Here is a 15,934-nt window from a genome sequence, read left to right as displayed (position 1 = left end):
GAGCAAGCTCAGCTCCTTAACAGCGATGGATGGACAAAAACGTGCAGTGAGTGCCCCAACCCAAACGTGGCACCAGAGAAGTCAGGAAACCTCTGAACGTCCCCACAGGGTTGGAAAGTCCCCACTCCTCAGCATTCTCCTTCCATCTCCTTCATTATCTTCCCCAGCAGCTGCTTTCTTAACCAGCCACAGATTTTTAGTTTTTAGCTGTATCACATCCCAAACCATCCTTAAATACTGAAATAATAATTAAAAAAAAAAAGTAAAAGAATAATACAATGGTTTGGGTTGGAAGAGAGCTTTAAAGATCAACTAGTCAAATCCACAAATGTCTTGTGCTGGGCTTTTACCCATCCCAGTATTACTGCTAGTATAATTCAGCTTTTCTAGGTGTTTTGCAGAGGAAGAGATCTCTGGCATGGTTGCATGTGGGCACAGAATGGCCCCTGAAGCCCCTGAAGATGTGAGGAACACTCCAGGTACCAGAAAAGCAGCTGGGTGCCAGCATTCCTAACCAGGACACTTCTGTTTTCACAGCTTTTCTCTGCAGTAACACCCACCAGGATCACCTGCCACAGGCAAGGAGCGACACAAACACGGTCAAGCTTCAGGCTCTCTCTCACCGGATTCCTTACAAATTTTATTCTGTATCTTTAAGGTGAAATTCCTGACACTTTGTACACACGACACTGAACAAATCACAGCATCTTCTTCTTGAGGAAGGAGGTTTCTTCAGCTCTCCTCAGAGCAAGGAGTATGAAGAGCAGCTACTGTGTTGAAAACCAAAACCACATCCCCACAAAATGTCAAAACAGCTCATGCACTGAAGCAGGGAGGGATGGGCAGCCAGTTTCCCTCTCCTAAACTTAAAGGATACGTAACACAATATGACACTTGGATGTTCTCCTGAACCATTATATTAAAGAGCAGTAACTCAGTACACCACTGGTACAACAAAACCAAACTACTTTCCTGAAAGTAAAACTAACATTTATCACACATGCTGGGCACACCTGAGACATCACACTCCAGGTTTTCACAAGGGATTAAATGTTTCTGAACAAAAAAAAAAAACAACAAAACATACAGAGAGATCATAAAAAAAGTCAGACAAAGAGCCTGTGCTGCTCCAGACAGCCTTCCCTGGCAGCAGCTCCAGCTTCTCCCCTCTTACCACACCTTCCTTCTCAGGCTGGGCTGCCACTGGAAATAGGCATGAGAAGTGGCCAATCATGCAGCTGCCAACACTGCAGGGGGCAGGGCAGGAGGGACACACAGTTCCTGAGGTGGCCCTTGGTCACAGAGCCCAAAGCACCGCAGAGGCCAACCATGAGACTCCTGGGAAGGTCTTGGTCTTCATGTTTTCTTCATCTGCATAAAGAGGAGCACAGAAAAGAAAGATCAAATCTACACAGGCAAATCCAAGAGCTTCAGTTTAGACCGAAATCCCTTTTGCCTGGACCTCACCAGGCCATGGAAAGAAGACTGGCTACTGCACACCTGTTTGATGAGTCTGACATGATATAATGCAAGGACCCCTCTCCCTCTGCTGCTGCATCTCCACTTCCCCAGAGCTGGGAAATCAGATGTGAATTCAGTAGTTTTTGTCTAGGGAACTCTAGAGAGAAAGTTCCAAGGCATAAACAGCCATTGCCTTTGGCAAGTCACTTCATCCACCTTGTAAATCAAGCAGCTCTTGTATGGGTGCTGTAAATTCTTCCATCATTTGGAAGATGGAAGGCAAACACCCACACAGGGAACTCATAGGGTTTACGAAATGCTTTAGTTCCTTATAGTTGAGAGACTGGGAAACTCAGTATGAAATGAACACTAGAGTGGAGAAACAAATACTTCTGCAGTCTAGAAAAGAGAACAAAACCCAACAATGAGAGAACTAACCCTCAATTCATTTGTTCCCATTAAACAATTAGAAATCCATTTTGCTACACAAAGGTCACCATGATACATTGCATCCAGCTCTTTATTACTGTGTCATCTCCAGCCCACAGAAACACCAACACTTCCATCTGTTCCAGCAGCACCAGCCTTAGGATACCCAAGAGGGGCTGCAAAACTCACAGCACAGTGCTTAACTTTCTGTCAGTCAATTTGGACTGATGAATCTGTTCATACTGTCAAGGGGACCCAGCATGAATGGTGCTGCCCTGAGTCCAACAGTGAGATGTACAGCTTCATAAAGTTGGGCCCTGCTGGAATAACTTTCTATCTGATCTGGGTCATCTTGCCTCATTTCTGCTGGTTGCCTGGAGTAAATAAAGGAGGAATCAAGTCAGTGGAAGACCTTTACAAAGACAGCAGGCATTGAGGACACTCCAAGAGAATGAGGTGCCTACAAATGTATGTAAAAAAATCGAGAGGGTGCAATTAGTGCACACTCAGCTCATTAGCTGCTTAATTATCTCAAAATTTACAAAGTGGAAGGTCAGCAAATGGATAATTAAAAACCAGAACAAGACTACACAACAATAATACCCCAGTCCCCTTGTCCAAAGGGCAGCTTTTCCTCCACAGCAAGCTGGAAAGAGCCATAGATTATTACAAGACTCAAGGCATCCTCTTCTCAGCAGAGAGTTAACAGCTGTCTCATCTCTCAGCAGCCCCACGCAGAGCCAGTGATGGCAATGACAGAGGGAGTTTCTGCAAGGAGGCAGGAGCTGAGTCAGAGGAAGCCCCTCTGCATTTTTGCTTAAGAATTCAAATTAAATTTACATTTCAGGGATGTTCACTCACGTCTCAGCCACAGACAAGAGCTGATGTTTGTATTTTTTAACTCAGTATGGAGAAGAAAACTAGTGAAATGACAGACAAGCAGCAATTCAACCACAGCTGTTCAAAAACTGGGCACTTGCTCTCTAGGCTGCTTCTGTTGTCAGGGCACGAGGGGACTGTGAGGCACTCCTGCAGTAGCAAGGATGGCTGGGCAGCAGGAATTCAGAGCTGACAGGATGCCAAGACGAGCATCACTAGAGCCCAATTAGCCAACTACTCAGCTGGACACCAGCAGCCCACTGAAAACTTTTGCTTAACATGCAGGAAAAAATATGAGTGCTAGGACAAGGTTACAAGATGATTTTTGTCTCTTCTTGCCACCCACGCCATTCTTACTGAGGGACAGGATGCATTTACATTCCTCTAGTCTTCAAATCACCACCTATGTCTGACATTTATCAATCTTGCTTTAGTCAGCTAGGTAAGGAACTCTCCAGATTCCTGCATTTGAAACACCAACTCAGATTTGCAGTCCTCCCCATATTACCTTCTTCCAAATACAATAAGATGATGGTTTGTGTCTTTCAGGTCGTTTGATAAATTGACAGAGCAAGGACATTAATATCCAAGACACAGCTTACACAGAGTTTCTCTAGCACAGAAACCTAGGCTGGTTAGAGAAAATGACTGCTTTACAAGTTACTAGTATTTACACTTTTACTCTTCTACGCTTTTACTCTTCTTTCAGAGCAGTGTCAAGAGCAGCCCCAGAGCAGGGCCACTGCTGAACACTTCAACAGCTGACACTGGCTTGAAAGGTGTTTTGGTCCCTGTAGTAAAAAAAAAGTCTCATGAAAATACTACTATTTAAGTAACACAGAAAAGGGGAGAGAATCACCTGCAGACAGGTGCTCCTGGTGTTTCTAAAGGTATTGCCCTAGACTGCACTCAGCTCCTGGGGTTTACTCCCTGCTTGACCTCTCCCTTCAGCAACTGCTCAATAGCCAAGGGCTTCTCTTTGAACATGCTCTGAAACCCAAGGTGTACAGCACACATGTATGCCTTACATTCACCCTTAGAGGTATTTTTTTCACAAACCTGTTGCTGTACAGAACCTTATCCCTAGCAACAACCAGCACTGCAAAGCACTTCCTTTCAGGTCGCTTCAGGATGAGCAAGACCCTTTACTGCAAATATTCACCACTAGTACTTGTGGTCTCTTCCTGCATTTACAGACTACCACCCTGAATTATTACACATCCTTTGCCAAACCTCAGAGATCTAAGAGGAAAACACACACTTCCTGGCTCCCAGGGGTGCAAAGCCATGGAGGTGCTAAGTCAAACTGATCACAAGAATCTGGCACTGCTCTGAGTTCTCAGAGTCCACTCTCAAACTGAAAAAATTATGGTGCACATATGGGAGGTTAGAGAGAGCACACAGACTCCCTCAAGTCTGCAAAGGGATCAGAGGACAGGCAGCTAGAAAGGTATTTATGGTCCACAGAAATAATAATTTTCATATTTCTGCTTGCTTTTTATGAAAGCAGAAAACCAACTCCACAGAAAACCAATTCCATGGGACTAAAACAGGACACATCTGCTGAGCCCTGGAGCTGACTTCATGGAATGGCAGCTGTGCCAAACTCTCACCTGGTCACAGCTCAGCCCCATCCAGCTTCGAGGTTGCTGTTTCACTGTCTGCATCTTGAGATTCCTGCTGCAAGTGAAGGTCTGGCTCCACCATTCCAGCATTCCCCTGCTTTCCACTGGGCTGAACATACAAGGCTGAAGGATTCAGTTCCTCAAATTCCTAGAATAAAAACCATGCCAGAACAGGAAAACACCTCTATGTTGCAATTACCACAAAGAATAAAAAGGATTCAGCAAATCTCTAACAGGTCAGCAAATGGATGAAGGTGCACAACACCCAAGAGTTAGCTCCAAATTCTTGCAAAAACGGCCTTATTAAGAAAACCAACTCCTCTTTTGTCAGCAGCAAAATTTCCCAGCAATGCCTCTCTCCCCAAAACTTTGGCTACACGTGCAAAAATACCATCACTAATCCAGCCAGAACATGCATGCTGCATCTGCTGGATAAAACGACAGAAGCACTCCAGGCTGTAAAACTCAGCTTTCTGCTGGAATATAAAATTGTGGCAGTACCTTTCCAAGGGTGTTCATAATCCACACAGCTCTTACTGGAACTGAGCTGAGACATGCAAACAATGCCACAGGTAAGCCTAAAGCACAAATGGTGTGGCTTGCAACCGGTGTGACAATAGGCAATTACCATGGTTATGCCATCCAGCACTGTACATTTCACTAGCAAGGTGTGAGAGTTTGTAAACCAAAACCATTTATATATCAACTTTTAATCCATTGCTAGAAGACAGGCTGAAAACAGTTTGTTCTACTAAACAGAACATCTCTGCTGTACCATCAGATTCCACCTTAACCAAAAAGCAAGCTCTCCTCATAGAGTTAGACACTCTGGGATGCAGTCACAAAATTAAAAGCTACAGGAAAACAGGGAATACCAGTTTTGCTCTTCACAAAACCATTTCCAAGTAAGAATCTTCCCATTACAGACACCCAAACAGGGATCCTTCCCTTCCCCTTCCTTTCAGAAGCACAAGCTTCTCTCCTGACCTGGGAAGGGATGTTCTCTCCACAGACATCAGCATATCCCATATCCCTCAAGACAGAGTGGAAGTAGACATCCTCCTTGGTGGATGTGTCACACAGGAAGAGGTACAGAACACCATCCACGTATTCATCAACGATGCCCACAAGTTCCTTGAAGCGACAGAGATGCTTGAACAGGAGAATTGCTGCACTGGACCACGTGCCCTGAAGAGGAAACAATGTGAAGTTACCATAAACAGACCAATATCCACCATCTGAGACTTTTCCTTGTGGTGGGCACTTGTCAAAAGCCAACTGAGCTAGGCCAGCCTAGTGACAAATACAGGAAAGTCAGGTAGACAAACTTCTCAGGATGAAGCTAAATCAAGCTACCCCGAAGCCTGCAATTCTCATTACACTGGGAATGCCTTTTCACCCTAAATACCTATTTCCAAACATAGTTCCATGGCATTCACAAGTAATTTTATCCCAATTGCCTAAAATACAGTTGTTTGTTGGTTTTGTTTGTTGGGTTTTCTTTTTTAATGCCTGAAATCACAAGACTTTACAAACATGAAAAGTATCAAAAGTTATTAAGATGCTGCTAAGCCTCGCCACTCTGATCAACCCTCAAAGCCCAGGAGAAATAACTTTTTAAAAGCAACATCTTTAAAAACACACAGGCAGCAACTCTGCTCATATGCTTTCCTTCAGAGATTGTACTTGTCAGGCTTCTTGACCAAGAGGTTTCCTATCAGAGAAACTTTCTTATGGCCTCTATAACTCTGGCTGTGCTAACTGCACCAAACCACCTCACTTAAAGCTCTGTTACAGAATACATTTTTGAAACAGCGGTTGGAGCTACCAAGGCTTCAGAAGGACATTGGGGAACTCCTGGCAGGGAGAGGAACATGTTTGCTGTGTTGCTTAACAGTAGCCATCTGTTTCTGAAAGAATGTAAGCAAGAATGCTCTGATGGCAAGGAAAGCAGTGAAAGGGTGATTGCTTGTAGAGCAGATACTCACCCAGCACACTGCTGAACAGTAATTAAGCTGTAAATATCAACAGGGCCTGACTTCATCCAAATGTCTGCCCTTGGCAGGAGAAAAACACAACCTCTACTTGATAACTTGTCCACATATGTCAATAAACAAAACTGCACATGGACACGTACCTCCACGGGTTTTACCCATGCCAAGGAACATGGGATGGCCTGAGCAGGGAGCTTCAAGTAGTGCCACCTAAAATACAAAGCAAAACCATTACAGCAAAAACAGGGATAAATCAGCAGAAGAGCAGAACTTCTTCCTCTTCTGGGTTTTACTACCTGTTTAGAAATTCAGAAGCATACATTGGATTGTGCACTCATGACTAAAACCCAACAGCAGCTTCAGAAAACACTCCATAGCCAGAGAATGGGCACAGCAAAACAGCAATAACAACTGGTCCCTTACGTATTCCCGGGTCCAAGCACTTTCCCATCAAAACCCCTTGTGGAGACAAAGTTACAGACAGAGAACCATGACTTTTAAACCAAAGAATGCCGACAGACAGGCACAAGGAGAGGCAAACAAGGGGGAAGACAACAATATGGAAAATGTGTTGAACTGCAGAGAAAAAGTACCTCTGACATTGCAAACAAGTCCCACTTGGGGAATGTGCCTTCAGGAGAAATGTGTATATCCATTCATGCAATCCAGGAAGGAGCATTAGGGATCTTGCCCCAAGGTGACAGCAGCAAGAGGACAGACTGAAGAGTGAAGGCAGACACAGGAAAGGATTTAGCAGTGTACCCCAGGCGCCACTGCTGGGTCCAGTATTGCTCAATGTCTTCATTCTTGACCTGGGTGATGGGGGAGAGTCTACCCTCAGTCTGCTGATGGCACAAAACTGGCAGGAATGGCTGATGCCCTAGAGGGTCAGGTTACCATCCAAACAGATCTTGACAGGATAGAGAAATGGGCAGACAGGAACCTCACAAAGTTCAGCAAAGTCCCGCACTTGGGGAAGAATAACACCATGCATCAGCACAGTGTGGGCCAGCTGGAAAGTCATTTTTACCAGGAGAGTGACCAAGCACTGGAATGGGTTGCCCAAAGAGGTAATGGAATTTTCATCCTTGGAAACATTCAAAAACCATCTCAGCATGGTCCTAGGCAGCCTGTTCTGGACAGCCCTGCTTCAGCAGGGAGCTTGGACAGGATGACCTGCAGAAGCCTAATCCAACCTCAGCTGTTCTGGAATTCTGCCACCCCATGTGTAATTCACTTACTTGAGGAATCTCAGCCAGGACTTCTGGACAATTTGGAGGTGTCCATAGTCTGCATAGAACACCTCTACCTCCTGGTCATTGACCACACGGTGGATGATCACACGGTACCACCACTTGGAGACCATGACACAGCAGAGCTGCCCAGGCCGCACTGCAGACTCGGGCATGATGTATTTATCAGAAGCAACTTTATGTGAGTAAACGTGTCTGTAAAAGATCACAGTGAGAAACCAGGCTTAGAAGGATTCAGGAGATGAACAAGGAGAAATATATGGGGCATCAAAAGACTTTGCAAAGTCCCCCATGACATGAATTTTCAAGAGTTGTTTCAATAGACCCTTTATATCTCTGTCCTGCCACACTTGGGAATCAAATTGCAACCCCAAACTTTTAACATCTGAATGATACTCTTGGGTTCTGACAAGAAGATAATTAATGGGGATTAATCTGAGGCTAAACAGAGTCATCCTAATAATTACTTTTTTACCATTACCCTGACCCATCAGCATTTCTCATGAACCAGGTTCTGGAGTACTGGCCCAGGTGCAGTGTTGGAGGTGGAAGTAAAAGCTTTAACTGAGCACATTAGCAACAGATGCACAGACAAGACAAAGGAATCCTTCAAGCTCCTTACAAAGTTCAGAACTGCTAGGACACAGACAAACCACAGGAACTGCTGGTGACCACACTTAACGCTTGTTAGTTCAAAGGGATGGATAAACATTTTGAGTAGTGTTTCAGGACAGCACCAGCATCTCTGGTGACCATCACCAAGAGCTGGGTGTCCGGTTCCCTCAGCACAAACACCCACTGTGCTGCCGTATCACGCTCCCACCTCATCTCAAACATCAGATCCTGCAGTTTATAGGATGCTTCCCTGCTGCAGACGTGGATGTAGAACTGGCTAGGAGAGACGATGAATTCCACAATGACTCCCACCAAGCACTTTCTCTTCAGAGGTGGCAAACTGCAAAGGCTTCTGTCCTGAACAGCATCTGGAGGGATCTCTGGACTCGGTGGAGACTGCTCAAAACCTTGATGCTACAAGGGGATAAGCAGGAGGTGGCACTCAGGTGTCTCATCATGCACTGAACACACACAACTGGCCTTTCCATTAATTTAAAAAATAGTTCTGCTTTCCTGGGGACTTGTGAATGACTGAATATCAGAGGATCCCAACAAATTGGACAAACTCAGATGAAAACTTTCCCTGTGATAGAAACTATCATTTTCACACTCACTTTCTTTCTTCCCTCCAGTGTTAAGAGGGGTGCAACAAAAATACCTTGCTCATATTCCTGCAAGGAATAAAGGACAGGAATTGAAGTCAGGTGATATATTAGACAAAAGTAGTGAAGGACTATTGCCAAAAAAGCAAAACAAAATCAAACCCCAAACCCAACCCACCTCTTTGCTGGATTTTACTGAAAATATATTATTTCTAATGACTCATAACCATGAAAAAGTACATGATTGAACTAGCAAAACTATCTGAAAATGATTCCAGAGTGACAGAAGACATGAATGCATCCCATTTTCACACTAGAGCTACTTCCCACAGACAAAACCAGTCAAGATCTACAAATTCTGTTCTTTTCTCACTTTAGACAAATTTGTACAAGTGAGCTGTTCAGACAGCTTTCAATTTTTCATTATTCTAACTGCTGAAAACATTATTTCACTTGAAGTAGTATGGATGTGAGCCTTAATCAAACGTCAGCTATTTTCACTGCCTCAAGAGCTTTCTTTTGTGCCAGCAGACAGCACTTCTCCAATGATTAGAAGTCAAAAATACTTCAATTTTACTCATTGTGAACGCAGTACAAGTTATCACTGCATCATACATCAGGCAAGGCGTGGGCAATTCACATTCCAGCACAATCCCTGTTGTTTCTATGGCTAAATTCAACTGCAAAACAATAGGTTTTGCAATAGTGGCTCTCTTAAGCACTTTGTAAAGGTGCAGATCACAGAATCATAGAATATTCTGAGTCAGAAGGCACCCACAAGGATCATCAAAGTCCAGCTCCTAGACCCTGCAAATGACCACCCCAGGAATCCCAGCACATGCCTGAGAGCAAATGCTTCTTGAATTCTGGCAGGCTTGGTGCTGTGACCACTTCCCTGGTCTCTCCTTCTGCAGACTGAGTAAAGCCTAATGCCCTTCCATTTTTTGGAGATGGAAATTTTGACTAAAACATTTGAGTTAAACAGTGAATTAACATTTTTGAGTCTGAGAGCAACCGAGGGAATTCTGGCCTGAGCAGCAGCTCTAAAAACCCCTTCACAAATTTCCTCTGTGTAATCCTGGTGAATGGTAGCATTTCTAAGGGATAATTTTGCTCTGAGAAAGCTCTTCAGATCAGACTCTTAAGGGCACACATGGGCTTTATATGCCAGCTCACATATTGTTAGTGACAACAGACATTTCTTTGAAAGACTTATGTGCATCTGAAAAGAAGCTCACAAAATGCAATGAAGTTATAAAAAGATAAAGCAAGAGAAGAGAGTGTAAAACCAGGCTTTATAAGAGGTATGGCTTGCAAGAGTGCCTGACTCCTTGCCCCAAGTTGGACTGGCAGCTGCCAAGAGTGCTGTGGGTGACACTTTTCCTGCTGTCACAGCAGCAAGAAAAAACTCTTGAGAGCAGCAGCTCTGTCTTCTTTATCCTTCTTGGAACTGAGCAGATGGACTCAGCCCTTGTGCCCCATCTGACCCTGGAAACATTTCCAGGATACCTGGCAGCAGGGCAGGGATCAGGTTGCATCTTTCCCCTCTACCTTGCAGCATTCTGATGAACAAATGTCCACTGCACACCTAAACAAACACATTCTAAACTCCTTTCATCCTCTTCAGAGCTTTTTAAAAACAAAACAGCAAACTTAGTGTTTCATGACAAACAGGAGTTGTAACAACATCTTCCAAATCTCATCTTGCCAGGATCTTTAAATGGGTCCCCTCAGCAATAGCTAGGAACAAAAATCTGGGGCTAGCTCAACCATATCCCCCCCTTTCATAGCCTTCACACAATCAGACTTGTGGTTTGATCCAGGGAAATTCCCTGTGGATCTCATCACACCAAATTAAACTTCTTCATAGGATTAGAACAGGCTGCCAAAAATCTCTCGAGGGTATGTTTTATCAAGTGCTACACAAAGTCCAACTCATAGTTCCATGCTTCCAAGCTCATTAGTACACAAAACACCAAAGTCAGGAAGAACACTTGGGATTCTTTCCCTACCTCTAAGCTCCAATTGTACAGCTGGGTATAGCCACAAGACAAGCTTGGCAGAGGAAACAACCATAAGTAAGAGGATTTTCCTGAGAAAAAGAAGGTCTAAAGATACTCAAAAAAATAAAGGAGGGACAAACAAATTCTGCCAAAAAGATTTGGCAGCTCAGAGTCTCTGCACCGCTATTCTCCATCCCTTTCTAAAAAACACACTGTGAAACAAAACAAAATAATGAAAATTTCCTACAAAATAGCAGACTTGAGACTGCAGGAATCAAGGCCACTGAGGAACATTCCCCAGCTCTGTCCAACTGACTGACGGTGAAGCCCTGTCAACAGCAGCGGGGGAAATTTCACACAACTTGCGTCACAACAAAGTTATTGAAGTCCAGTTACAAGTAACTATAGCAAAAGGTATCACCACTCTTGTAAGCAAGATAACACTACACTGGCCTTGGATGATCTGATAGACCTCGAGACCAGAAAAAGATTGACTTTGGATGCCACATAAAGCTATCCACCAGGTGACCATGAACCTGGTTGCCTCCAGAGACATCTAAAACAGGCACAAAAATGTTTGGAAGCAGTGGTGCCTCAACAATGCAAACTCAACAGACACAAAGATAGTAAAAAGAGTATCACCCCTTAAAATCAACATGAAAAATGTACAGCTCATTTGTCCAGCCACTTACTCGTTTGAGGTGATCATCCAAATCTACTGCTTGAGCTTGCACCGGCTCCGAATCCATTGGAAGTGCTGCCTGGTAGAAGCTCTCTGTCTCGTGGATGGGTTCTAAAGGAGGCATCTTAGCTGCAGATGCTGCTGCAAAGACAATAATTTGGCTGTTATTCTTGGACTGATACAGTGCTGCATATTAAGCAGAAAGGGAAAACATAAACAAATAGAAGTCTGAAAGTACTGGTGTTGTTTTCCTCAAAACTTGAAGCATTCACAGCCACCACAATCATGAGGATTCACTGGGTCAGTAAGTTAAAACAAGAATCACTTGCTCTTGTAGCAAGCTAAGGGTTAAATTCCATTGCTAGAATAATGTTAAAATGAATTTTCCTTGGAAAAGCTGTGAATTTGGCAGGAACTCTCTGTGATTATCCACCCTCTCCCATAGGTTTTATGGGAATGATGAGAGCATCTACATCCTGTCTCTCTTGTGGAACACTGTAGCCATGCCTGTCAGGCCAGTGTTAAATCTTCAGTCTCAAAAAGTGTATGGCAAAAGCTTTACCAGCCTGCAGAGCAGACATTCAGAAGATCCTTCTAGTTCTTTCACCTATTACCTGGAATGACTAGGAATCGCAGTCCTACATCCACATTCAGCAAATCCATACTCTGAATGGGCTAATCAGCCCTTCTTTCACCTCACACCACAAAACAGTGGCAATGTGTTGAAACCTTCCCGTTAAATTCTATGCTACCAAGGCAACTGCCTTGTGACAGCTGCTTCTGCAGCACTCAACAGTTCTTCTGTGCTAAACATCAGGGGAATCAGGACTTCTACAGCAACTGGAAATGCAGCAACAGACACTTAAAAGGCAGTTGCTTGGCCACAGAGCTTGTAAGAACTACATGCTTTCTGTTAAACACACCACCTCACCTTGCAGCATCTCTTCTTCCTGAGCTTCACCTTGAGGCACCTCTTCCTCCTCAGCTTCACCTTGAGGCACCTCTTCCTCCTCAGCTTCACCTTGAGGCACCTCTTCCTCCTCAGCTTCACCTTGAGGCACCTCTTCCTCCTCAGCTTCACCCTGAGGCACCTCTTCCTCCTCAGCCTCACCCTGAGGTACCTCCTCCTGTTCTATCCTGCTTGCCAAGTACTTCCTCAGGACCAGCAAGGAACCTGCCTTTGTCTGCTCAATGACAATGGAATCAGACATACTCCTGAGGACTTCAAACATGGACAAAAATCCGTACTGCCTGTACTGGAACGCCCGGCCAAAGCGTCTGAGGAAGGCCTTGTCCAAGTCCGCGAGCAGAAGCGGTGAGGAGCTCAGCAGGTCCTGCAGCTCAGCCTTCACTGCTGCTGGCAGGACAGGAGTCCCAGCACTCAGAGTTTGGAAACTCTGTGGATTCTTAGAGTTCTTAGTGGGAAAAGTAGCATTTGCCTTTGTATAAGTTTTCTTTGATGCCTTCCGTATCTTTACTTTCTGGTTGGCAACCAGCTTGGCAATCCCTTTGGTGGAGTCATCAGCAATGGCTGCAACAGAAAGAAATAAACAGACAACCAGAACAATGAACCATTAAAAACTCTACACTGGAAAAGCTCCTCTTCATTCCTTTCTTTCCTCTTCTCCACACCCTTTCCAGAAGCAGTTGTCTCCTTCAAAAGCAATCACACTAAACCATGGCTGATTTCCAGCAACCTCATCCTTTACAAACTGGACTGAACTATTTTTAAAAGTCAGCAACCAGTTTGCACCCTCATCCCTAAAAATTCAGACCAGGCAGGAGGGCAGGTCAAATTCTTGGATGCAGGATCACAAATAAAAACCAAGCTGCTGAGAGTTTTGCTGGGAAAGCAGAATCACAGTAAACTCTCACTACAGAACACATCCTGCCCAAGAAAGGTCTCCATGGAGAATCACACAGGTCTTTTCAAAGCTTCTAAACAACTTTTTCTTGTGTTACTTGTAGCACTCAAAAAGCCCCCAACCATTTCACCCTTCCCAATCAACTCTTTGCAACTGCCATTTGCTGTCACAACTCTTCCCCAAAGAAAAAGAAAACTTAAAAGGTTCTTTGATACAGGCTAAGCTTCCAACGGGGTCAGGTACAGAAACCTTCACAGCTTCTCTCGAGGCTCCACCCTAGTTTTGGCTCCTGTTGTAGTCTGCATTTATAGACCAGTTCTAGTGTACCCATAAGGAAAAGTTACATCAGTTTCTAAACCAAGTGCAGAGTGAAAAAGTGTACAAAAATAGCTAGAAGCATGGGTGACTTTTGCAGGAGGGAAGAACACAAAAGTGTTAAAAAGCAGATCAAAATACAAGAAGAAATATCAAAGACAAAAAATTAACCAGAGCCATATGAAAAACAGATTAACAGATATGTGACATACAGCTCTGCACATCTGAAAATCCCTTCACTCCAGTATGAGGTTGCAAACAACTCCTCCACCCATCTGGAAACAAAAACTCACCTTTGAGGATTAAACTGCCATTCTTAGAAGAACAGATTCGGACAACTTCAGGCATTTGTGTCACCAGCTCCAAGGTGGACTGGAAGCCCAGGTCACGCAGAGGGAGAGGTTTGCAGACCATGGCCATGTACTGCTCCTCCAGCTGCTCTGGTGTCAAGCCTGCTTTGGCAGCTATCAGCATCGCCCTCACCTCCTTCTTCAGCACCTCCATCAGCTGTGCCTGCTTCGACGCCTCTGTGCTAAAGGGGAACACAAGCAAGCAGATGACAACTTGGACCACAACTGCTCATCATCACCCAGAATGTTAACTTTTTCCCACTTAGCAGCTGAAAGCTGGCGGGGGCAGTAGATTCACCCACAATCCCTGTATTCACTTGCCAGCAGCCCTGGAGTTTAGTGCACCCCATAACCTCAGCCAGTCCAGACACCCTGCGCATCCATCATACTGCTGCCCGAGGACACCCCACCCACCGCCGGGCGGTGAGTGCTCCTCGCAGAAACCCCTGCGACCCCCTCCAACGCGAGGGCTCGCCCCTCAGCCTGGCAGGTTCCCTGTTCCCCACAGACATCCCTGCTCCCCTCAGCGCCATGCCGGGACACCCCCCCATGCTCCCACACGCACGGCGCCATAGCTCCGGCCTCCCCGCGCGCCTGCGCGGCGCCTTTCCCGCCTTTTCGGGCGTGAGGGCGGGGCCGCTACCCCCCGCCCCCCCCCCCCCCCCGCCATTGCCGCCCCGCTGAGGGGGAGCGGCCGCCGCCGCCGCCGCCCTCAGCGCTGAGGCGGGATAGACCTTCCGCTGCCTCAGGGCTGGGGAGGAGCGGCAGGGAGATGCTTTCCCTGCTTTCTTAAGAAAAAACACCAAAAAAACGAAACAAAAACGATTGGAGGAGATCTCTGAGATGATAGAGTGCAACCCATGACCCAACACCACGGTGTCAGCCGGACCAGTGCACTGAGTGCATGTCCAGTCTTAAACATCTTCAGGGATGGTGATGTCCCCACCTCCCTGGGCATCCTGTTCCAATGTCTAGCCACTCCTTACTATGAAGAAGATTGTCCCTAGTCCAACCCCAACCTCTCCTGGTACTGGTGGAGACTATATCCCCTTGTCCTATCTCTGGCTGCCTGGGTAAAAAGCCCGACCCCACCTGGCTACAGCCTCCCGTGGTTGTGCTTGTACAGTGATAATGTCTCCACTGAGCTTCCTCAGCTGTTCCTCATCAGACTTGTGCTCCAGAACCTCCATGTCCTAATGTTATTAAGAGGAGTCTTGTATTGTAAGGAGTCCTTACATTTTTTTTTTTTTTTTTGACCCATCTAAGAGGAAAATCCAAAGTGGAGCAAAGCACAAAAAGCACATTAGGAAAGAGCCACACACACAGAACAGGACCCGTTCCTTCAACATAACCATATTTAAAACCAGATGTGGTTATTAAGAGGAGCCTTGTATTTCTTTCAGTCCCATCTGAGGGGAAAATCCACAGAAGAGACTTTGACTTTCCAGAGGTCACAGAGTGTAGTTAAAGAGGGGCGCAGTGGCTGTTTCCTAAGGGCTCACAGATACCTGAGGAACTGCCCCAACTGCACAGCTGATTTCCACACAGGAAATTTCAGACTAAAACAGGAGCTGAACCTGTGAATTTTGGGACACCCATCAGCATGTGCTCTCAAAAAATCTCCTTGTTTCAAAAGTTAGCAACCAAACACATCTCCAGGGCATGGTGGAGTCAGGACCCACTGGTTGAATAAAAGATCAGACAAAGCCAGCATGTTGCAGGTATGCAGGTGTTAAACATGCTGGGGTGCTTTTGACAAGACACCAACTGGAATCCAAAACCAGACCTGAGCTGCCTTTTTCTGTTGCTGCTTAAAAACCACCTGCCTTTTCAGCAGCTGGAGACCATCTTTGCTGGTCCT

The 15,934-nt window shown here is 45.3% G+C and overlaps 1 protein-coding gene across 2 annotated transcripts; it reads right to left on the bottom strand.

Moving 5' to 3' along the window:
- Nucleotides 1-608: 608 nt before the first annotated feature.
- TDRD5 (tudor domain containing 5) lies at nucleotides 609-14,848 on the bottom strand. Of its 2 annotated transcripts, none has more exons than XM_058842846.1 (10): nucleotides 14,808-14,848; nucleotides 14,017-14,255; nucleotides 12,475-13,074; nucleotides 11,554-11,684; nucleotides 8,465-8,670; nucleotides 7,630-7,836; nucleotides 6,532-6,598; nucleotides 5,382-5,582; nucleotides 4,383-4,542; nucleotides 609-1,371 (listed from the first exon to the last, which is right to left on the bottom strand). In XM_058842846.1, the coding sequence occupies exons 2-9, from the start codon at nucleotides 14,225-14,227 to the stop codon at nucleotides 4,387-4,389; spliced, it is 1,779 nt and encodes a 592-aa protein (XP_058698829.1). In that variant the 5' UTR covers nucleotides 14,228-14,255; nucleotides 14,808-14,848; the 3' UTR covers nucleotides 609-1,371; nucleotides 4,383-4,386. The 2 variants fall into 2 exon arrangements, with proteins under 2 accessions (XP_058698829.1, XP_058698830.1); XM_058842847.1 differs by having other exon boundaries at nucleotides 11,554-11,681.
- Nucleotides 14,849-15,934: the final 1,086 nt, after the last annotated feature.

The sequence above is a fragment of the Poecile atricapillus genome, chromosome 7 (assembly GCF_030490865.1).
Source record: "Poecile atricapillus isolate bPoeAtr1 chromosome 7, bPoeAtr1.hap1, whole genome shotgun sequence".
Classification (NCBI taxonomy): domain Eukaryota; kingdom Metazoa; phylum Chordata; class Aves; order Passeriformes; family Paridae; genus Poecile; species Poecile atricapillus.
The sequence above is the reverse complement of the archived record's forward strand: the minus strand, read 5'-3'. Positions and strand labels throughout refer to the sequence as shown.

Excerpts from the sequence above, each read along its gene's own strand:
- TDRD5 (XM_058842846.1), bottom strand. The coding sequence starts at position 14,227 with ATGGAGGTGCTGAAGAAGGAGGTGAGGGCGATGCTGATAGCTGCCAAA. Across the intron at positions 8,671-11,553 it reads TGGATGATCACCTCAAACGA|CATCAAGGTTTTGAGCAGTC; the intron begins GTAAGTGGCTGG and ends ATCCCCTTGTAG. Across the intron at positions 6,599-7,629 it reads TCCTGGCTGAGATTCCTCAA|GTGGCACTACTTGAAGCTCC; the intron begins GTAAGTGAATTA and ends TTTGTATTTTAG.